A 24529-nucleotide genomic window follows, 5' to 3' on the forward strand; every position below is an offset into this window, starting at 1 on the left:
ATGGATGGGTGGGGGCATGCTCTTGGGCAGACAGGCCCTGGAAATTTCCGTTGTATGGCTTCAGCTCTTTTCAGGATGGGAGGAGTTTGGAGTTGGAGTTGGAGTTTGGTTTGGGGGGAGCAATTAGGTTGGGGTTTGGGGACTTGGCAACAAGCCAGCCACAGCAGGAAGCTCGCTAGTTTCACACGGACAAAAGGAGCAGTCCTGGACACTGCCTGGCTATCTGAACGCAGCATTCTAGTCATCACCCAAAAAAACAGGAACTCAGAAATATGGTCTGCAGGGGTGGTGGCCCAGATTGACTGCTGCTTACTCACAGCTGCACTCAGCATTCATTTTTCCTTATTTTATGTTTGACAAAGTAAAAGACATCAGCTAGAGAGGATGCATTTCATATTTTTCCTTTCAGCTGAGTCACTTCTATTTCATAAGGTCCAATCTTATCAGTTCACCCTATATAATCCCACTAGTGTATACAGGCAGAGTGAAAGCTGCCAAGGATTCAGGATAGATTTATATATTAAATTAGTCAAGACTCAATTAGCAATCTTGCTAACTTGGAAAATTTCTAAAAACACCTGGACTATGTAAATAGCCTCATTTACTGAACCATGATAGGCAATCAAACAGATCCCATTTTAGGTACATTTCACAGCAGGGGACCTGACACGTTACCACAAAAGGATTTAGGACAAAAACAACTGCAAAACTTATTTATAGGTTGTGCAGCAATTGGCCAACTTACAATTAAAAATCTAGTGAAAAAAAAAAAAACAGCAGCAAAACAAACACAGTAACTGAAAGGGAAGCTGTAGGTTTATTTGACTTGGCAGAGGTCCAGTTTTTAAATCATAGGCAGGAAGAAGTGGAACAGAGCAAGAGCCAGCAGGGCTGGGGAGCAGGAGATGCTGCTGCTCTGCATCAGGTGGACGGAGTGTGTGTGTTTATGTGTGTGTCTGTCTCAGAGAGGGGAGGGTAGCAGGGGGGCAGGTGGGCATTGGTCTGGCTTGCTGTGGGCTCAGGGCCCCTAGCAGGTGGATGCACAGAGAACAGAAATTTTAAATAGAGGGATTAAGGGGATGAAAGAATACTAAGGATTGCTTGTATTTTCCACCAAAGGCAGACTACAATCCATGGGTCTCATATAAAAATATCGATTAACAGTTGGGGGTAATTTTTTTTACCCACTGCTAATTGTTTGCTTTTCCAATCATGCATATGATCTGAAACTGTTTGCATTTGGGAAACCAAAAAATAAGAATTAATATGCAGTACGATTTTCCTTTATAGAGCACAGCAATGATTAGTCAAAAGGTCTACTAGTCCTGAAAATGTTACATTGTAAGCATGAATAAATGTTTTTGGATGTGATTATTTGTTATTTTCATTATCAAATAACTGATCATTGAATTATTAATCAATCAATCAATAGCTTAGTTTGTCAAAATGTCAAAAATAGGGAAAATATTTGTCAGAATGTGTAGATATGCATATATAAAGTTCACTAATTAACATGCTATATCTTTCTTATATCTTTCTTCTCATACAAAAACCAAAGTGTAAAACTGACACTGTGTGGAATTACAGGGGGGTTATGGACTAATATCTTAGCTGAGAGTACGACTTTGTCAGATCTACTGCCTGGCAACCTTACAGTGATAACAACACCTCAGGAGGTCCCTGCTCCTGTACCTATATACAAATAAGACTTATCATTTTAATTAAGAGGCTTTACATGTGCTGCTAGGTGGATTTCTGTTTGAAGCTAAGCTAAGCAGCTACTGACTGTAGCTTTATATGTACCAGACATGAAAGTGCATTTGATATTTTCATGTAACTGTCTCTAAAGCCAGTAGGAATATTTCTTAAAATTTCACACTGTTCCTTTGAACAATTAACTTACCAGAATTGTTTCCCATTTTCTGTAAGTCAACTTATCATTTAATCACTAATTGTTTTTGCTCTGGTAAGTTTTCTTTATTTATCATATATCATAATAGTTTTATATATGACTTTTGCACTGTTCGCAATTAGGCATGCTGTAATAGTTTACTCATGGCCATTTATCTTATACAGGTGAGTTAACTCCTCTAAAGACTTGTGTAATTTTATGATGAGGTGAATTTACCCTCTTCTGCATCTATGATCTCATCCCTCCACTTAATGGAGAAGCTGACAGCACTCATTTGGAATATACAGCACAAGTTAAAACTTTTCAAGTTGTGCCTCTGCATCAATTTATCTGACTGAAAATCAGCATGATCTTATCAAAATTACACTGAAATGACTCTCTACCCCAGGTAGTTTGTTTCTTTTATTGTGTATTGGTGAACATGGCCTTTGTTGTGGATCATGGTACACAACATTATTTATTCATGGCTGATAACAACAGATATGGTGCAAGCTTCTCCTGAGTATTGTCCATCTGTTAGCTGGCCTGCTATATACACCAGTATAATATGTGAGTCCTCAGGAGGCATACTAATAGCTACTCTGTGTCAATACTTTGTACAATTTATCTGTGTAATAACACTATCATTAATTAGTTAGTGCCCTGTCACTGGAATGTGATTTAGCTGTACCTGAAGAAATGCTAGATAACCAGTGAGTAAACCTTGCCGGTTTTATCTGATCATCACTGTGCTGACAGCAGTGCACTCAAGACACCTCTAACATGGGAAAACCTTAGGTCTAATTGCTCCCTATAAGACATGCTATAATCCCTCTCTGAGGACTGGTGTACACATCATTTTACACAAAGCTGCAGATAATTTAATTTCCACCCAGAGAGCCTTCAGCATTAGCCTGTAATAGAAAAGATTTCCAACACAAGTGCCTCTGTATTGCTATGATCATGAAACTGATGCAGCAAAATCAGCGTTCCTCTGATTGTTTTACTTGTGAATAAGAAGAAGGCTGTTCTTAAGTTGCTCAAATTTTCACAGGGCAATTACAAGACAACAGTGTCTGAAATACACTACTACTACAGACAGTAGTAGTGTCTGTTCTGATCCAAGAATAATGATGCAGTTTTTTTTATTTTCTACAACATATTAGGACTAAAATTGTGTTTAACTTGCACATACTCTGTGCAAATGAGCACACTGCAGATTCAAATGCACTGAGAGTGATAACCTACCTTTACATTATGTTGCTTCCATCTGTCACCAGATGCTGTAATTTATGTTGCACTGAGAACTGTAAAAACACCTCCTTTCTTCAAACATAAATTATAGGAAACGGTGTTAGACTCAGCTGTCATTTAATAAGATGTAACACAGTGGATCAGTTGCAGACAGTTTACATAATCATCTTTGGTGGAAAGATAATACTCTCTTTCACAGTCTGAAGAGCAATGCATCAGTAGACTACTCTGCATAGACAAATTGTAACACGCTTTATTATGTACTGTAATACTCCAGATAGATACACCCTGCAACATCTCTGAGGAGAGGCTCTATGTGGCTCACTTCCCATTATCATCTTTAAAAACACACAGCTGCTACAATAGACTGCAGTGTGGAGGGGTGTCTCGCTTTGATCTTTAAATACCCTCTAACGTTAAGGCACACTCGTTGGCTTTGATTTTTTTCCCTTCCTTTTACAACTGATGGGCAAAATGCAGACGCTCCCTTGAATCTCTCCCTGTGTAGCTGTAGTACAGCAGAGAATGCGAGAACACCTACCCTCTCTTTTTATTTTTTTCTTCCTCCAACACCACCACCATCTGTCCCTTTCTTCCATTTCATGTGCTCAAGCAAAATCCACACCCCTCTCATAGCAACAGCACGCTGCCGCCACCCCCCGCGCCTTGCAGTGAATTTTTCTTCCCCTGGATCTTCGCCTCGCACCATGTAGACGGTCCCTGAGCCCTGCCTGACGGTTCAGTGTTCCCCCCTCCCCCACCAGCCGCGCTCCTGTTTCACTCAAAGATGGCGTCGGCTCTAGAGCCCCTGGTCTCAGGCTGCATTTTTAGGCTTGTTGTTGTCTCCGTTTCGCACCGTTTTGGCACGTTCTCCTCGGCAGCTCGACACGAAATTCCGGTGAGTAACAGTGGAAACCGGATGGGGGGATATGAGATTTTTTTTACATGGTCCGCTTTACCCGAGCCAGTCTCGGAAATCAGAACCGGACCAGCTCGGGCTTTCTGGGGAACCGCGAGAGGTAGAGGGAGAGAGGGGCACGGAGGGATGATGATGATCGCGGAGGTGGGTGGGGGGTACGGAGGGGGGAGCCAAGGCCTAGCTACTGCGCTCTAGCGGCCTTGTCTTCGCTGCACCGCAGGCTGTAACGTTACGTGGGAGGACGGTTGGTTGAGTGAGAAAGTCAGCGAGGTGAGGACCCCTTCTAGGGACGTGTCTAATCGGGCAGAAGCTCCTCACCCACATTCGAAGACTGAGCAGAAGGCCGCAGAACATGTAATACTGCAGAATTCGCGGCTATAATATCTTAATTTTTGCACTTGTCCGCTAGCTGAGATGGCCGTCTGCAAGTTGCATTGTGCATTTTACAAGGCCGCGATCATGTTAACACTGAATGACATTCAAAATGAGATTATTTGCCATGTTTATTGTTGTGTGGTGGTTTGTACTGTCGCTTGAACGGGAAATGTGTTTTTGTGCAGGGGTGCTGGCTAACGTCTCGTTTCATGCTGTTTACGTTTCGGGTTAGCAAGTGTCGTTAGTAACATAGTCATAACGTTAGCTCTTAGCTAGCTTCTAACGTTAGCTTGCTAAACAACAGCAGTTAGCGGGAAGGCTTGTTGTCAGATACTTAGCTACCTAAAATAACTAATATTGGCGCCTGTAAACAGCACTGTTTCCCCTGAATGTAAACGGCGCAGGCAGCGAACACAGCTGGGCAGTGCGACAGTTACCTTGCCTTTGATTTATATTTTTTTAGCTAGTCTCTCAGCTAATGCTTGCTAACAGTCTGTTTTGACTGCATCGTGTTTACGTTAGCAACATAACTAGCCTAAATAGTCATCTTGCTAGTGTTGCTAGTGCAGTTTTCAGGATGATATCTACCTTTTTATTCTTCTGGCATCATTATATGACATGCCTGTGCCATGGTGAAACTGGCAAACCCAATGTATACAATGTTACCAAGCTAGTTGTTATGGGCTTACCTGTTTGTTGACAATATTTGTGTCACACTGGCAGAGGTTTTTCAGACGTGATATCCATGGAATAAGAGAACACCATGGCTGTATTAAAAATGATCAGCAAGTCATTAATGTGTTTCAGCAGTGATCGCTCTTTTATCTAATACCTTGTTTTGTTAGTGTATGGCTAAACCTCATGGTGATTTTAGGGAAAAGCATGGTATTGTTTACATATCTGTGTAAAGGTAGTATATAGTATGCCTGTCACAGGTTCTCTACATCTCATACAAACTCGTCATCCTTTAAAGCTTTATTTCTGTGTTTTACTTATTTAATCAAAAGTTGCTTTGCTTTTCAGCAAGTTTTTGCTGACATCTTTTTCTGTGTTGTTGTCTTTTTTTCTGCAGGGTTTGTCAGCTATTGAAGTGCAATAGGCATGAAGGTGATCAGCTCTGGCTGCTCCCTGGAGTGAGATGTCTGTTCTGTCCCAGAGCTGAGAAGCCCAGACTGCTGGAAGAGTGAGAGAGAACGAGAGAACGTGGATGCAGAGGAAAAGTCTCATCTGGTGGAATCCTATAGTCCTCAGAAAACATACTTACTGTATTGCCCTCATCTTTATCATTGAAAGACTAGTTTAATGTCCTGGAGACCGTGATCATCTTTTACAGTTCACACTGATAATCGGCTGTTTGCTAATGCGATAGGCAAAGTGGACAACACCATATTTTTCTGAAAGCCCCGGTTGTCAAGATCTACTCTACCATACCTTGGGTGCTGTGGGAGTTTAAGTTGCTAATAGACCTGCTACTTCCCCCACTCCCCCTGCTTCTCACCAGGGACCTTTGCCTGGCTGGGAGTGGGTGGTGGGTGGACAATATTTTACCAGGTTGCGGGTTGACTTGGGGTTTATGCTATGGTCAGCTGCTCCCTACCGTGCTGCTCATACTTGGCTTCTGTGAGACTCTCTGTGCGACCCCAGGACAAGGGATAGTAAGCAGGCAGAGGGCAAAGAGAAAAAGGAGGAGGTGGCGGCGCTACGGCGCAGGCCAGGTGTTGGCTACAGTCCCTGTTTTTTTCTGCAGGCATTGCCCCTGCACCCACCCAGACCGCAACCATGGTGAAACTGGCAAACCCAATGTACACCCAATGGATCCTAGAGGCAATCAAGAAGGTGAAGAAACAGAAGCAGCGACCATCAGAGGAGCGCATTTGCAATGCTGTCTCCATGTCCCATGGCCTAGACCGCAAAACAGTTCTGGAGCAGCTAGAGCTCAGTGTCAAGGATGGTACCATTCTTAAGGTCACTAACAAAGGTCTCAACTCTTACAAGGACCCTGATAACCCTGGGCGCTTGGCTCTGCCCAAACCCAAAAGTGGTGGCAGCTCTGGAGCAGACGCAGGGGGAGCTGGCAGTAGCAGTGGTGGCACTAGCTCTCACTCCCATTCGGGGAAAAAAACGGGACTTGACTGGAACAAGCTGATCAAGCGGGCATTGGAGGGGCTCCATGAGAGCGGTGGATCAAGCTTAAAGAACATTGAGTGCTTTCTCAAATGCCAGGCTGATGTGGCGGCGTTCTTGTCAGGCAGCGGCTCAATGGGCCCTGGCCTCTTCCACCAGCAGTTGAGGGTGGCCCTGAAGAGGGCAGTGGCCCATGGGCGTGTGGCCAAGCAGGGTCCGCTGTTTGAGCTTGTCAGTCGCAACTGCTCCCAGGATGATGGGACCGGGACAGTGTCTCTAGAATCACTACCACCTGTGCGCTTGCTCCCTCATGAGAAAGACAAGGTAATGATATGACATATGTGCACCACAAATAAACATGTAAAACTCTGTGCTTGCACCTTACATTTACACACATTGTAATAATACATTAAATAGTAAATGTGATTACATTTATCATTGGCATGTCATTTACCATTTTGGATGTTGCTTTTGATAGAAAAAGGTTTAACATATATACATAAGACATAAAAAAAATGACATCAGATGTCTGATAAGATCACGGATATCCTGTTGAAACAACAGCTTTGGTTGAAGCAACTGTGACAAGAAATCAAGAAGTCTGATGTGCTCTTCAGTTAAAACTTTTTGGAACAACAGCAAGAGAATGAGTGTGGTCTGTGAAAATAACAGGAAACAAACTTGCTGGGTCTTTTTGAAATCCACACAGTGCACATTCTACTTAAAAATAGCTGCTGCACATTCATAATTGTCCAGATTAAACAACTGGTAATACATGAAACATTGCCAGTGCGTTTCTCTGCTTGTTCAAATTGTTCATGAGCTACAGGGCTGTAATTTACTACAGCATAATAGAATCTTTGTGTGAATGTCAGTTGTGAGTTTTCATCCAGCATATGGTGGAGTGGTTTACTACAGTTAGCATATTATAGAGTTATTTTAGAAGTGACTGAGGAGGGCTGGGCAACAGTTGTAAGAACAGGCAGATACCACAGTGCATTTTTATACAAACTGGAGTGTATATCATTGTGTTTGAGATGCTATTGCTGTGTGTTTGGGAGACCAGCGATATCCAGTCAGAAAACATGTTAAAAAGACCTTACTGGACCCAACTGGTCAGTGTTGTGTTTCGTTTCTTTGTGCATGTTCGAGTAGCAGAACCCCAAATGTGTGTGTGTGTATGCATACAGCAGTCTAGGTGAACGACACTAGAGTGATGCGGGGTGGGTGGCTGGTGGTCCAGTTTTTGGCAGCAGTGGAGGAGGAGGAGGCGGCGGCGGAGGTCAAGGGAGAGAGTCGCATGTCTCCCAGCCTCCTGCAGGGAGTGCAGACCAGCTGCAGGGCTGCTCCGTGTCAGGAGCTGTCAGGAGACAGAAAGAAAGAAAAGCAAGTGGAGGAATACAGACAGGCAAAGAGAGAGATGATGTGTAGTGGTGCCAAAGGTAGAGGCCTGGATGATGCAAGCTTCAGCCCTCCGTAAGCAGAAAGGGCGAGAGAGGTAGAGGCTTAGAGTGAGAAAAGAGTAAGAGACACAGAATGAGAGAGGGAGAGGCAGACATGCAGGCGACAGAGGAGAGAGGGAACACACCCACTTCTGTAACCTGATCAGAGAGAGCAGCCGGCTGCTAACCTCTGCTTGTAAGGGCCAGGGATTTGCACACACACACACACACACAAACACATTTATAAGGCATGCACAGAAAGAAAACAGACAAATACAAACTGAATGCATTCTTACGTAAGGCCACACACGTAAATCGTCTACTTCAGATGCCTACATACATGCAGGCATACACTCTCACAACCATCATATTAAACCTGGTAGAGCCACACACTACTTTCTAGTAGCCAAGTGGTGCATCATCCAGTCCTATGTCAGCCAGCCTATCAAAGAGCCATTAGGATGTTAGACTTGTCCTAAACATTTTTTTTGACTGGCTCTGGGCTTTATCGGGCCTCTGTGTGGGTGTGTATGTGTACATGTCTGTGCAGCCACCGAAGCTCCTGTTAAGGACAACCATACATGTGTACACATGTAGGCTAGAGTACAAGCTAGAGTCACCATGGGGCCTGCCTAACACATTGACCTGCTTGGTTGCAGGTGGTCCACTTCCTAAGGCAATGTTCAGACAGACCTTATCTCTGGGGGTGGGTGGGGTGTTGTCCAAAACGATGCAGCGCGCATGACCAAAAAAAAAGTTGGATCTGGTTCAGCATTTTCTGCAGCACAGCACATACATGTAAACACCCATTCTTGGTGGTTTACTTTGTGACGTGAACTACTGTTTCTGCTGTTTACTTCAAGATGATCACGATTAAAGATGAACAGTTCATGACAGTGTGATAACTTTCCAAGAGATGTAAAATCCTATTTATGAATATTACAGACCACCACGCTGTGTTTTGGTGTCTAATAAGCTTTAAACACAGACGAGCAGAGATCAACTGAAAGCCAAATGGGTCATAATTTGCTTGTTTTTTCCCACCGTTCTGTTTTATACCTATTTTAATATTGCTGCATGGTGTTTTATGAATGCTGATGAAAACAGCAGTCTGCGTTTATGAATGCTGCTCTGTGCGTCTGGGCTCATGCGGACAGAGAGCGTTTGCAGTTAGTTTTTTTTTCCTGGCACATGTGGAGATGCATAGAGCGGTGGTTATAAATGTAGCCTGCAAAACGCTGTCTGCCAACACGTGAAGGTTCATAGAGCGGCGTCATGGAGTAGCTACTGCAGCAGTGTTGAAGTTGACGTGTGACTCTGACATTTTCACAAGCCTGTTCACTCTTCTCTGCTTCTTCTTGTGATGTTGCCTTGATATGTTGTCTTTCTCCAGAGGATGCAACTTAATTGCTGCTCAGCCATTTGCTTGCGCCCATGACTGTTAGCATGTTCTTGATATATGTGTGCCTCTGCTTGTGTGAGTGGCATATGGGTCAAAAAGATAAAAACTGTGGACATGGAGGAAAGTGATACAGATGTTGTGTTGTGATCGCTCTCCATTCCTCCAGTTTTCTTTCGGTGGTGCATCATTTGCATATTGCGTGAGTGAATGCAGAAGGGGGGGGGGGGTGGTGGATCAAAACAAATGGCTAAGCACTGGCTTTGACCCCATTTGCAGGGAGATTTGTGTACTCAATGTGCTGATGTTTGTGTCAGAGTGTGCCATTCAAACAGGATCCCAGGCCCTATTTCTGTCTTTCAGTCTCTCCCTTCTCACCATAATAGGGTGCCATTGCCAGGTCATGAAGGGGGAGGAGAATGGGGGAGCGAAGTCAACCAGGGGTCATGGATATATAGATGGCAAACCTCATTGCCTTCCTGAGCTCCCGTTAGCAACATGAGGCTATGGCCATTAGGTGGGGCAGGCTTGATGCTGAGCCTTTGTGTGTATATTGGTGTGGGTATATAGTTGGTGTGTGTGTGTGTGTGTGTGTGTGTGTGTGTGTGTGTGTGAGAGTGATGTTCATCCCATCATAATAAGCAAGAGCAATCTCCCTGCCCCGTGGTTGCCCTTTCCTCAACAGCTGGAGCAGGGTGAACCAGAGTTCTTCATGTCATTGTGCAGTGTCATGGCGAGGACGTGTGAAAATAGGGACTTCAGCAGCATTCACATATTCTCTACTCAGACACCGTGCTGTGGTGATTTCCCTCCAAAATGTCCCACTGACCCCTTAACAGGCTCAGCTGAAATTAGCAGCCAATGGGTCCATTGCTAGTAGTGGCTGTAGAGCTGCTACATTAGGCGTCACTCATTATGAGTCGTAATGGAGATTCTTATTTGCTGCAATTCATTCCACTTTGCTTGTATTGGATCGACCCCCACCTGTCTTTCTAACGTCAGACGCATTACCTCTGCCTGTGTTTGCTCAAGGTGAAGACATCAGGCATCATCACTCAGAGGGTCGTGAATACAAAATGTCCTCACACATGATCAGTTTAATGCCTCAGGTGCAATGTGCTTCTTTGTCTTTTTCTCTACCCCTTTCTCTATCTCCCTCCTATCCCCCGTTGTGCTTCTTCATCTTGTGTACTTAGAGCGTGCTTGCCGGATGGATGGAAACATTCTTGGGGGTTATGGTGCTACCCCAGAAGAATTCTGGGAAAATGACCAAATCCGGTGCCATGAAATGACTCATTTGTCAAATTTTCTTGAATTTCTGATTTTGTACTGATCAAGGAAAAGGGGAAGATCATAGAAATTCTTTGTTTTTGTCAACCATTTCCTTGGCAGGCATCCTTTATTTTCGTTTTGCTAGCGCCCTGACCTCAACTGACCGATTATTAGTGCCTAAAGTTAAGACTGACTCCACCCTTTGATGGCACCTGCTTTATCCTCATGGTGCGCTGCTTCCTCAGGCCCAGTTCTTGTTTGACATTTAGCGATAGACTAAAGCAGAGAAAATGTTGTCATTTAAAATGTAGTAGAGCTGCAATGACTAGTTGATAGGTAGAAATTTTATTGGAACTCACCAGTGACTGTGATATGAATGGCATTTGGCACAGAAAGCATCGCTATGTGGAACCTTGTGTATGGCTAACCTTACCATTCCACAAATAGAGCCAATGTGTTGAGCAGCTGTGGAAGTGACGGCTGGGGCCCGGCCAGCCCCGCTCTATTGAATACAGTGATTTAGCTTTGTGCCCCATGGATAACCTCCATTTTAATGGAGGGTGATACCTGGCTGAAGGGAGGGAACGTTGGCACAATGCAGTGTCTTCCTCTGGCTCTTGTGGACATCACAAAAAATTTTAGACAAATCAATTTTAAGTCATTTCCAGCCTAGTTCGGCTCCAGGTTTTTCACATTTGGAATGTCACGTGTATACTCTCCTGTCAGCTGATGTCAACTGAACATCACTGCATGTTTATGAAAATGTAACGGTGGCATGTCAAGGAATGTCTCTTGACTGCTGGCTCTAATGACGTTTGGAACAATTGTGCATGAATGTGTGTGCCTCGTCTCTGCTTGCACGGCATGTCCTGTAACTGTGATGAGTGAGTTTGTGTTCGGGGTGGGGGGGGCATAAGGGAGGAATGGTGGTGGTGGTCTTGCTGAGATTGGGTTCCATGTTAATGAGATCCTTGACTTGAGATGAGACAAGGACAACAGCAGTACCTTTTCCTCATTCTCTTTTCTTCCATTGCCTTTTATCCCCTCTCCCCTCCTCCTCTATTTATGCTTCTCTGTGTCCTTCCTCCATTGTTCTCTCCTTCCTGTCTCACTCTTGTCCTCTGCCTTTGGATAACAGAAGTCATTATGTAAAGGGGAAACTGGGGTTGCAGAAGTTGTTTTCTGTAGCCTGTTATCCACCTGTATAAGGTCTCATACTATGTGTTGCCTCAAGTGTTAATTTCAACTGTTAAAAAAACAAAACAGAGAACTAGGCGCACACACAGGAGCACATTGCTACAGGTTATATAGTGTTTGACAATGCTGTGATCCAAAAAGCATGTGTGGGCGTGTCACCTAGGTCAAACTAAGGTGCCTTCACTCGTCTGTTTTTGTGTAGGTGTGCATTTATAGGGATCCTGTAAGTTGTAGGACATGTTTGCATGGACTTAAGGTGGCATTTCAAGTCCAGCCAGTCGAGCTAGCAGTAGGATGCTAACAGTTGCTTGAGGCGTGTCGTTTTACTTCTGAGCAACAGTTTGTTCCTGAATCCTCTTTATGTTGGCATAGAGAAGAGCACATACCAAAAACATGAACATGCAGGCTTAAAATAGACATGCACACATCCACACACACATCTCAAGTCAAATGTCAGCCAGGACACTTAAACAACCAGTCGATATGAGAAATTTCTCGAGCACGACTCTAGTGGAAGAGCAGTCCTGGCAGCCAGAGCTGGCTGAGGTAGAAAAGGCTGGAGCAGGGAGGGATAACAGCTCTCAGGAGGAATCTGAGGATTGTGTTTCAATGTTCCAATATCTCTGACATGGCGGGAGGATTAGCTTTTCATTTTTTAGTGTCTGTTGGGGATTAATTTACAGTATCAGCCAGTAACTGAAGCCTCACTGTATCACGCGTCTTTATACAAGGTGTCTGTGTATGAGAGGCGGCACTCTCTCTCAGCTCATGTTTACTCAAGCTTTTACAAGGCGAGTGGCAGCAGTTGACCTGCTCCAGCGGTAAAGGGGTTAAGCGTCAGGAATGATTGAGGTGTTGGGTGCACACACGCAGCTCAGAGGACTGCTGCTGCAGACTTTCTCTTTCTTCACACTTCCTTTGCTCTCCTACCCTCTGGATTCTGAGTTTTGTCCTCGCTCTCTGTTTTTCACACTCTCCTCTTCTTTTTTGTTGTTGCTGACTTCTGTTTCCATCGCTGACTTTATTGGTTTGTTTTCCAGGCAAATTTAATTATTTTCATCATGCATTCAGATCATGTGGAGATTATTAATGAAATGTAAAATGGTTTCAGAAATAGAAAGCTGGTAAGGATGGGTCGTCCTCTCTGCACCCTGCATGTCTCTGCTTACCTGCTTTTCTCTTTACCACTCATTCTTTATAACCCTTCTCTCCCTGTTTACCTCTTTCCTCCCTCACTCCATACCTTTTGCTTGTCTTTCTCTCTTTGTCCCTGTGCTGTGTTAGGTAGGTGAGTGGGTAAGTGCGACCAGGGGGGTGTTCGAAGCAGTCTGTGTCAGAAGGAAATGAACCCAATAAATCAAGCGTTTGTCCCTGTCTCCTCCCTGCCAGGACCTGCTGCCTGCCCAGCTCTCTGCAGCTATGTGCGTTTGCACTGTTGTCCTGCAGAAAACCTTGTAACACCAGCTTCAGTAAATGTCATGTTGTTGTTGTTGTTGTTGTTGTTGTTTCACCCCACTTCACCCCACTTGAATAAAGAATTTGTGCATATCATGACCTTGTTTTTTTTTTTGTTTTGTTTTTTTTTTTTGAAAGCCTCCCCGGGAGTTTTTCATCATTTTCAGTTTACACAATGATCTAAATGTACAGATTAATATAGTGTGTTCATTGTGGTGGTGCAGTGGTTGGCGCTGTCACCTTACAGCAAGAAGGTTCCGGGTTCAAGCCAGGGCCAACCCAGGACCTATCTGTGCAAAGTTTGCATGTCCTCCCTGTGCCTGCGTGAGTTCTCTCCAGATTCCTCCCGCAGTCTAAAGACATGCAGCTTAGGTTGAGTGGCGGCTCTAAATTGCCCGTAGCAGTGAGTGTGTGTGGTTGTTTGTCTACATGTCAGGCCTGTGATAGACTGGTGACCTGTCCAGGCTGTTCCTCTCACCCAATGTCAGCTCGGATTGGCTCTAGCTCCCCCTATATCACAGTCAGCAATTTAAATGTTGAAATGCAAGTTTGTTGCTTGTTCAGCTGGTGTTTGATTAATAAGTAGTTTTTTTATGCTTATGCTACTGTTGATTTTGTTGATGTCACAGTAAAATGAGACTCTGTCTGTGTGTCTAATGTGAGATGGGGAGGCAGTCATCTTTACTTTTGTTATCCTCATTTTCAGTCAGAGGTTTACATCCACCTCAGCCAAATACATTTAAACTGAGTTTTTCACAACTCCTGACATAAAACATATAAACATTCCCTGTTCCTTATGTCAGTTAGGATCACTACTTTAATTTAAGAATGTGAAATGTCAGAAAAATAGTTGAGAAAAAGATTTATTTCAGCTTTTATTTCTTCCATCACATTCCCAGTAAAATTCTTTCAGACCAGAGAACATTTCTCCAGAAAGTAAGATCTCTGTCTCCATGTGCAGCTGCAAACTGTAGTCAGCCTTTTTTTTTTATGGCAGTCTGGGAGCAGTGGCTTCTTCCTTGCTGAGCATCCATTCAGGTTATGTTGATATAGGACTTGTTTTACTATGGATACAAATACTTTGCTGCCTGTTTCCTCCAGTATCTTCAAATGGTCCTCTGCTGTTGTCTTGGTTCAGACTGATTTGTATTGTTTATCTCTAGGAGACGGAGCGTGTCTCCTTCCTGAGTGGTATGATGGCTGCGTTGTCCCATGGTGGTTGCACCTGCATAATATTGTATGTACAGATGAACGTGGTGCTTTCAGGCATTTATTGAGGTCATTGTTGTTTTAAAGTTTAGTCTTTATGTTTGGGTATGTCATGTGTTGCAGATTTTTCTGCAGCTTGACTTGAGTGGCATGCAGCAGAAAAATATGTGTGATGGATACATAACGGGATTTAGTATGATGGCCAAAAACCTCTGCTTTGGTGTGTCAGATCACAGAAGCTTCTTCCTCTTCTCTTTCTCCCACTTGCTTGCTGGTGAACATCAGCCCAGATGTCATGAGTTGTCTTCTACAGCGACTTTCTCTTTGCAGCTCTGCCAAAAAGCTGAGAATGTGGAAGCAGTCGGGCAACATATGTTGATTGCACAGCATATTCCATCTCCCATCTCAGCCATGGTGTCCTGTAGCTCCTCACACTGTCCATCACTTGTGCTTGTCTCACTCAGATATGCTTTTTGAGGACAGCTTGCTCGAAGCAGGATGAGACATAGTTTATTTTTATTTATTTATTTATTTATTTTTTGGACGAACATACTCTACATTAGAATATTTAGGGCCTCAGAAGTGTTTGAATATGCTTTTCAAGTATCAACTTGATTTACACGCACACAACCTTTATTCAGTTCACTGTGTGACTTAGTGATGATATAAGTGGCTGAACTAAGCTTTTAAATTTGTGCTTGCCTCAAAGTGTAGAAATTTGGTTTTGCTTTTTCAAGTGATCACTGTGAAACAAAGCTTGAATACACCCACTCATTCTCAGTGTTAAATAATTAAAAGTTAAAAGGTCAAAAGAACTTTTATTAGTACCTTAATTCACTGTAGAGCACTATTACAGAATTGAAAAAAATACAACACAGGTTTTCCAGGCTTTTAATGCTACCTACGTTTATTTTTACACAGTGCGTTTACATGGGTTGTAAATGTCATTTTCAAAGTATAAAGATATTTATAGTCAAACACTGTGACAGGAAAGAAAGTTTGACTTCCTCATAGCTGTTAGGTCCCTCCCTACAGAATCTGTTGCTGACATGAAAGCAACTTGTGGTATAGTTTGTTGTAGCAGTAAGCCAGCACTTTCTCTCTGGACTGCACGGCCGCTCCTCTCTTGTTGTTCTGTTAGTTCCTGTGTAACGTGCACCTGCAGTGCTTCAGGGATGAGATTTCTCAGCTATATTGGACACACAAGTCCTATTTGATGTCTTAACAGCATGTTAAATATTATCCTGCCTTTTGTTTTTCTGGACACAATCCTGGCTTAGCTTTGTTGCTTGTGTGCATATCAGTGTTTGCATTCCCTTTGAGCACACACTTGCTGACATAGTCTGTGTATGCAGGGACACTAAAAGATTTACGCCGGCCCAGCAGTGAATGTCTGATGGCGTGTTTTAGAGCAGGTGTCAGAATGGGACACATTGCAAACTCCTTAGCCAGTGCAGCCAAAGGAACGGAGCTAACGTGTGTGTGTGTGTGTGTGATTAAGCAGCAGGGTCACTGACACATGATGGCAGCCTCTAACATGACATGCCACATAAATTATACTAGCTCACTCATCACAGTAGCTCTCATGCTCTTCATTATCTTAAACTGTCTGTTCACACATCCTCATGCTGTATAGTGTCATTGTAGTTTTCAGTTTGCTGTTAGCTTGTTAATGCACATGGCAACAGTCATTCTCTTTGACAGGATTCACAAGGCCACTTTGTTGTGTCCCATTTGTACAATGAAGCTGTTAAATTGACTTTCTCTCCCCTCTCTGCTGTGCCCCTTTCCCTTCTGCTCTGTTCCTCTGCCAGCCTGTGGCCGAGCCCATCCCCATCTGCAGCTTCTGTTTGGGGACCAAGGAGCAGAATCGCGATAAAAAGCCAGAAGAGCTCATCTCCTGTGCCGACTGTGGCAATAGTGGTGAGTGTTAATTTGTGGTTAGTAAGATATGAATTAGCACCACTTCAGTCTTGGTTAAATTTTTGTATGTTTTGTGATAGAAACAACCACAGTGGGTTCCATTCAGCTTTCTGCAAAGTTTAGACTGCTTAAAAGAAATGCAGGTATCCTGTAGTTTGTGTAGGCGTCTAATATTTTTTTTTAGCAAAAGGGCTTTTGCACTTGAAAACCAAATGCAGGCACAATGCTAAGCATCCAGTAGCTGTAAAAAGATTGCAAGCATGCTGGTTTTAACTGCCATTTTAACTTATTTCACAACTGGTATTTTAAATGAGTGAAATGATCAAAACTGCAATTGTTTAGCTGCTAGGACACTTAAATGTGAAAATGTACCTGGCACCTTCTGATTACTTTTATAGTAGGACAAATTGTCTTTTTCTTTCCCCAGTGGGTATCTGTCCTAGACAAGGCATTAATGTTTGCTGCTCTTCAAACAGAGCAGAAGCACAGCTCTGACAGATTGTCATTTATGTTTGAACACTCTCTGCAGTCAGGTTTGATTCAGTGAGGGCTCTCAATTCCAAAAGGACCCCCCCCCCATAATGATGCAAGTGGGTCACAGCTGTCAGTCAGCAGCAACAACAAACGTCTGTGAGATTGATGCACTTGTTTGTGTATGTGTGTCTGTCTACCTGCAGGCCACCCGTCTTGTCTCAAGTTCTCCCCGGAGCTCACAGCACGAGTCAAGGCTCTGTGGTGGCAGTGCATCGAATGCAAGACTTGCAGCAGCTGTCAGGATCAAGGAAAGAATGCGGTGAGTGGATGAGCAACTGCAGCCGACTGGCAGCAGAACAGTGTCTGTGAACAATCTCCTCTCAGCTTAAGTGCCAGGTAAAGATGCTGATAGACATATCTGTCATCCTTGGACTGAGCTATTTTAGTCAGTTTCAGCGCGATCTCACTCTTTTCCCTGAGCTGTCAGCTGAGGATTCATTGTTATTTAAATGTTTTGAGGCACATTTAGTGGTGAGGCAGAAGGCATAAAATAATGCCAACAGCACAGCGAATTAAAAGCATCTGTGAGAATGGACAATAAAAAAAAGAAACTAAGAAGTTGCTTAAAACATTTGTGGTGGATATTTTAAAAATATGGTTCAACTTCAAATGGCAAATTCATGGTAACAAAACTATTAATGGATTTTTGTGCATAAATATGTGGTAAGCTCAGTAAAATATTTTATTAATTAATTTGATCAGCCCTCTATAAATAAAGCTACAGTTCTAGCCCAATATATTGTTCTAGCCATCCTGTATATTTATGATTGACACTGTTTCTCTGTGAAACAGGGTCAGTGAAACTCACCTTGTTTGAAAGTCATCTAAATCATCACTATTTCTGTGTGTTTATACTGTACAGGACAACATGTTGTTCTGTGACTCCTGTGACCGTGGCTTCCACATGGAGTGTTGTGACCCTCCACTCACGCGGATGCCGAAAGGTAAATAAACAGACCTTCTCCTTTAACTGATTACCCACCACTTCATTAAGTATTTAGAGCCCTCAGTGAATTCAGTTGGTGTCTGTTCTACCTCTGAAAAGGTACACAAAGCTCATGCATTACTACTCTCTCTGATCATTAGAGTCACACTAAATGATTAAACCATCTCCTGAGTTGTTGGCGCAAACACTAATGAAGCACCTAATGCTTCACATTAAATGCTAATGTATTTAAATACCCCCAGGGCATTTGGTATCTGCACTGAAGCCTGTCTCATCTAATCCACCTCAGTGTATGTTTCTCTTTCTGTCCCAGGCATGTGGATTTGTCAAATCTGCCAACCCAGGAAAAAAGGAAAGAAACTTTTACATGAAAAAGCAGCACAAATCAAACGGCGCTACAACGCACCACTGGGGCGGCCCAAGAACAGGTAAAGAACTTGTTTCAGCTCATGGAGAGTCTAATCAATATGCCAGTTATCTGCCTCATCAGTGTGTAGACAAGCTAACATCTACAACACCAACACCCCAGAATGAACTTAGTGATTTGTTTATTCTGTCATTGCCATTTCTCTTCTCTGCCTAATTTATCAGTGTGTATCTACAGTATGCACACATGGTGTAGGCTTCATTCTTTGTCAAGTAGACAAACATGTGGCCCCACAGGCAAGTCTGTGGACCAACCCAACTCTGTCACCTCCTGACAAACACCTGACCTAACTTCTCACCTCCTCCGCAGGCCAGGCCGGCCCTTCAAAAAGCTAGTTGGGCGTGGTCGGCGGAAGCGCTCGACCTCAGCCAACTCATCCTCCAGCTCCTCTTTCGAGGGTTATCCTGGTGACGACCGGCTGCTTTTTTCGATGCGGGATGATGACGATATGTCGCAGAGCAGCCTGCGCTTGAACAACAAGACCAAAGGCCTCATTGATGCCCTCACAAAGTTCTTCACACCTTCGCCTGAAGGCCGTAAGGCACGACAGGAAGTGGTGGACTACTCACAGCAGTGCCGCATTCGAAAGAAAGCCAGTCGGAAAGAAGGAGATGACAGGGGGGGTAAGGGTGATCTGTGTTTTTATGCTTATACACACAGCTCCTCACTGCTATGGCGTGATTTCACTCTGTGGAAATGAAGCTGCTGTTATTGCAGAATATTATATGTTTGTGGTCCAGTAGGCCGTGTGTGTGTGTGTAGATACACACACACACACACACACACCCACACACATATATATATACTTTCTCTGTGCATTTCATGTCTTGTGTGTGACAAAGGAAGTGTTCAGCTGCATGCTGGTCTTTCACTCCATGCTTTGGGGTAAATCCTCAAAATTTCCTCAAACTTTAGGAAATAAAATCCTCTGCGCTTAAGTTCTCATTGTCATCTTTTTTCTGTGGCAGCAGCACTATTGTAAAAATCAATCAGCAGACATCTTGGCACCCTGTCTAGCAAACTTCTCACTAGATTTGCATTAATGTCACCTCTGTGTTTCAATCCATAGACAATCAGGAAGGCAGTGACTGGCGTGATGATGATGACAAACTGCCTGGCCATGAGAGCCTGATGGAAAAAGACATTGAACTGTTCAGACACATCCAGGAGTTGGCGCTACAGGTACACGGAAAGATAACATTTTAAATGTCTTTAAAATCTGGTGAATGAACAGATATGGGACAGTGGGAAAGGAGGAGCTGAAGTCATTGGACGTGATATGATGTAAACCCATGGCATACAAACAGAAGGGGAGATGAACTTTAGTGGTGATGAGGCTGTGGTCAGAAAGACCCGAGTCAGCAGTAGCCAGGCTGGATGGTGCCACTGGCTCAGACGAGGTCTGTGGAATGGAGGCACGTTTTGTGGGTGGAAAAATCAATGATCTGTCGGAGCCTATTGTATATCAACTTGAAAGAAATTATTTTGCCATAGAACAGATGCCAGATTACGCATCCATTACCAGAGATGCAGGGCTCATAGGGTTGTGAAAGGTGATGAGTGTAGGGTTCAGTGAGGATCAAAGGTTTGATTTTAAATGACAAGTAAATACAAAAAACAAACAGTGATTGTATGGCAGTTTGAAAACAAGGTGAATAAAGTACACTGGAGTGTAAGATCCTAAAACAGTAATCACTAGTTTATAATCTGTCTCCCTGCACTATGGTTTACTAATCCCTCCTGTAGTAAACCTGGACTTGATACCCCCCTCCAACACACACACACTCCACACCACCACCACCCACCACTCTCACCCCTTCTTCCTTCCTTTTCTGTGCGCATTCAAACAGAAAGTTGGGGTGACAGGTCCACCGGATCCTCAAATGCGCTGTCCGTCAGTCATCGAACTTGGCAAATTTGAAATCCAGACATGGTATTCATCTCCTTACCCCCAGGAATACAGCAGGTAAGCTAACACAGCATAATGAAACACTAGACTATAATGTACTTAGCTCACAGTCCTGCTCGTAGGCGTAGAAAATGCCACTGGGTGTAATGGTGCTCAATTATCAGGTTGTTTACACCACCACCCACTTTGGCGGGTAACCAGCCAGAGCCAGGGATGCAATTACATTGTGAATTGCTCAGTGTGTGTTTGGATTTTCATGTGTGAAGCTCTTGAATAAAATCTATTCTTGTCTAATCTATTCTGACCAAATCTGCTTTCATTAGATTAATTGCTAACTGATAAAAAAAATAGAATATTAACATAAAATAAAAGGTTACTGACCCCTTCAGAGCTTCAGTTCCAAATAAGTCTCAGGTATTGCAGTTATTTGCATCTTTTAAAGCAAGCTGTGAAAAGGGTTGTAATTAAGTTATTTTCCATTATTGATTATTATGACAATTATTTTCTGAATTAATCAAATCATTTTCTGTAAAATATCAGTTTTTTGAAAAACAGACCAGCAAACCAGCAAATATTCATATATTAATAGGACTAGAGTAAGTTTTGTATTTTTGCTGACACTGCTAAAGAATCACATGTCAGAGCAGTTGCTGAAAAATGTTTGGTTAGTCAGTTATTGACCGTTGATTTCAGTCCCGTCCTTGACTTTTTTACAACCATTCCTCTCTTGCCTTTTCCTTTTTCCTTTCCAGACTACCCAAGCTCTACCTGTGTGAGTTCTGCCTACGCTACATGAAGAGTCGCAGCATCCTCTACCAGCACATGAAGAAGTGCAACTGGTTCCACCCCCCTGCCAACGAGATCTACAGGAAAGACGACGTCTCTGTATTTGAGGTGAGGAGTTGTTCAGAAAGATGTGGATAGTTAATCAACTGAAACATTAGCAGAAAGGTAAAGTAATGTGAGCAAGTGGTGGATGACAGTGACAGAGAGACAGGCCTCTGTTGCACCTGCAGACACACTGTGCAGCTACAGCCACATCTTTTTACCTCCTAACAGCACCTAGAGTTCTAACTGTAGCCTTGGTAGTCATCTTTAACTACACACAGTTGTACATTTACCAAAAGCTGCTAATTGCTTTTTGAGACCGGGAGTATCAGCACAGTCAGAGATGAATTACATGCACTGTGCACCAATACTTTCCCTCCATCTTCATGTTGATCAGCCAGATTCCTAATGATGATTCACTGACCTCCCAGCCTGTCATATTGAAATATTATTTTATCAGGGAAAGTCACGGTTATTACTAGAAGGATTCATAATTACCTATTTACAGTTAAGCTGTTCCTCTGGGTCTTGTAGCATAGTAGCAGATAAATTCAGTGGATTGCTGCCTGCAGACCATGGCCGCTGCAGCTCCCGATTCATTTCTAAGCTCTGCACTCCATCCTCACTTCTACGCTGTTTCTGGGACTGAGTAGTTGTCATTTAGGAAACTATCACTGTTTGCTGATGGATTTTTTTTTTCCCCCAATAATTTCGGAACAGGTTGATGGGAACGTCAGCACAATCTACTGTCAGAACCTGTGTCTCCTGGCCAAGCTGTTTCTGGACCACAAGACCCTGTACTATGATGTTGAGCCTTTCCTCTTTTATGTCCTGACCCAGAATGACAGCAAAGGTTGCCACCTCGTTGGCTACTTCTCCAAGGTATGGTTGTGATGCTCCTAGCCTCATTCCTGTGCTGTATTTCAAGGAATACATATGGTGTTTTCCATCATCATGGGTCAGCCAACTTTTATTGAGCCAAGCCAGGCAGACACAGGTTGGCCTCCATTTCCTAGCAGCAGGGGGCAGTTGTGCCGACTCGGGCTTAGCTGGTCCTGCTTCTGCCCAGGGCTAAAGTTCTGCCTTCAACAGAGCGGGCTCATCAAGACACATGATTGGCTGAAATGTTGCACTGAAGGGAAGTCCTTAAACAGTTAGTGTTGACTTTTTAGCTGTTATTTCATTGCAGCAACACTTGAAAATGGGAATCTCTGACTTCCCATTCTGATGAGGGGCTAAAATAATGCCTAGCACCAAGGGCTCCCTCCATGTTGCAGGATATTAACACCACACTGAGGCTATGAGTAATGTGATGCTTCCCAGCGACATGGACTGCCCCCATGTGATCAAGATGTGGAAGATAATGGATTTTATGGTACAATGGAAACACAAGCACACTGACTCGGGAACAACTCAGCACTGCTCTGCCGCACTCGGCTCAGCAGGGCTGACCTGTGCTGATGGGAAAAGCACCAGTAGCTCTGGAAGTTGTAATCACTCTGCACAAACTTACCAAAGCAACTGCTTGAGCCAAAATAGGTGTAAATGTATTCAAATCAAATGAATTTAAAATGCATTGTCATTACCGCTCACAGGTGCATTCCTACAAGTGTACAAATGCTAATGTTGTGTCCCAGATAAACACTGGGAGCACTGAGCTCCGTTGCCCCTCTGGAGTTTGTCTTTGCAGGTGCTCCCATTAACATTCCACCTTCCTGCCAAAACAGATAGCAAAGCAGTTAATGAGCAAACACAGTACCTTTGGCACCCTGCTGTACCGTTACACAGGCCTTCTCTGTGATGTTTTTTTTTTTATTTTTATTAACAATGGATTGTGTCTGTCTTTTCATCTTCTCCAGGAAAAGCACTGTCAACAGAAATACAACGTATCATGCATCATGATTCTTCCACAGTACCAACGCAAGGGCTATGGGCGCTTTCTCATCGACTTCAGTAAGGGCTTCAGCTTTAAACAAAACAGTGACAATGCCACTAACTGGGAAATAAAGTATCTGTTGATGCTTCGTCCCTTTCATAGACAAACAATAAAAAGAAAAGATGCTGTGGTACATTTGTAATATGTATGTGCCATGTGTGTCCTTGGCTGTTTTATCCCTCCCTGCAGGCTACTTATTGTCCAAGCGCGAGGGCCAGCCAGGATCTCCAGAGAAGCCACTGTCGGACCTAGGTCGGCTGTCTTACATGGCCTATTGGCGCAGTGTGGTACTGGAATGTCTCCATGAGGTCTGTGATCGACAGATCACCATACGACAGCTTAGCAAACTGACAGGAATCTGCCCCCAGGACATCACCACCACTCTGCACAGCCTCAACATGCTGGAACAGCGAGGAGACAGGTCAGAGACAGGACCGGCCTAGTCCCCTGTAGCTGGAAGTTCCGGTTACAGGTACACTGTGACGTAAACAAGATCTGGTTGCCAGACTGTACTTAGTCGCAAGCTGAGGGTTAAAGTTTAACCCAGACAAAACTGATCATGGCCAGTAGCCAGGTAAACATGTAAACAAAGACACCCTTTACACGTTCTAAATAAAATTCTTAATTATAGTTAAATGCTGATTTTTTCTGAATCCCAGTCTAAATAGCAAAAAAAAAATCTTTCTGTAGCCCATTGTAGTACACTGCTGGTAATAGTGACATGTAACCTAATGACACTTCCTGATATTTCAGCAACAGAAGGATTAGTAGTGTAATTAGTTTCATTGTGTAAAATGTACTGGCGCTCTATGACAGTACTGACCTATGAAACAGGGTTGTTGTGACACAATAGAAAAACACACAGAAAAGTCAGTTATAGCATTAAAAATAGTGGCAAAGTATGAAGCTGGTATAAAACCTATATTGACAACCCTTCTAATGCAGGTACACAGTCATATCTGTAGTCCTTTCAACGTGCATATACATAGTTATCTACAAGTGATCTACATATCTATGAGTAATTGTTTGCATATGCACACAGCACTTCACATAGACTTTGCCAGCTAACATTCCCACATAGGTGTGGATGCCCACATGCATGTATACGGACGTACACAGCAATATTCATTCAGGTTATCTGCACATGTAGAAAACGTGCGTACAGAGTTGTAATGCTCTTGTTTCTTGGTGTTGTGCTTTTGTTAGGCTGGTCCTGGTGCGAAAGGAGAAGCTGGTGGCTAGCCACATGGCTCGTCTCAAGGCCCGGCCGCGGCAGCTGGAAGTCGACCCAGAGTGTCTCCGCTGGACTCCTGTCATTGTAACCAATGCCGTGGTCTCTGATGCAGATGGAGATGATGACGAGGATGATGAAGAACCAGAGGACGACAGCCCCAAGGAGGTAATTACATTAGATCTGTATTTGCTTTAAGTGGTGATAATAGTTCATAGTTAAAGTTCATTTACGTTCTTAGTGTTAGATTATTGACTT

At 43.5% G+C, this 24529-nt stretch overlaps 1 protein-coding gene across 4 annotated transcripts in view; it reads left to right on the forward strand.

The window, feature by feature from the left end:
• The first annotated feature begins 3395 nt into the window (after positions 1–3395).
• Positions 3396–24529, forward strand: part of kat6a (K(lysine) acetyltransferase 6A) — a 28107-nt gene continuing 6973 nt past the window's right edge. The window contains exons 1-14 of one of the 4 annotated variants that reach the window (XM_020590603.1): positions 3396–4043; positions 5512–6887; positions 16352–16460; positions 17138–17253; positions 17857–17938; positions 18254–18368; positions 18677–18990; positions 19437–19549; positions 20218–20333; positions 21029–21170; positions 21825–21986; positions 22964–23057; positions 23230–23461; positions 24247–24439. In XM_020590603.1, the coding sequence (XP_020446259.1) occupies positions 6219–6887; positions 16352–16460; positions 17138–17253; positions 17857–17938; positions 18254–18368; positions 18677–18990; positions 19437–19549; positions 20218–20333; positions 21029–21170; positions 21825–21986; positions 22964–23057; positions 23230–23461; positions 24247–24439 (2457 nt within the window). In that variant the 5' untranslated portion in view covers positions 3396–4043; positions 5512–6218. The other 3 variants (XM_020590600.1, XM_020590601.1, XM_020590602.1) reach the window with 3 other exon arrangements.

The sequence above is a fragment of the Monopterus albus genome, unplaced genomic scaffold, assembly GCF_001952655.1.
Source record: "Monopterus albus unplaced genomic scaffold, M_albus_1.0 scaffold12.1, whole genome shotgun sequence".
NCBI lineage: Eukaryota > Metazoa > Chordata > Actinopteri > Synbranchiformes > Synbranchidae > Monopterus > Monopterus albus.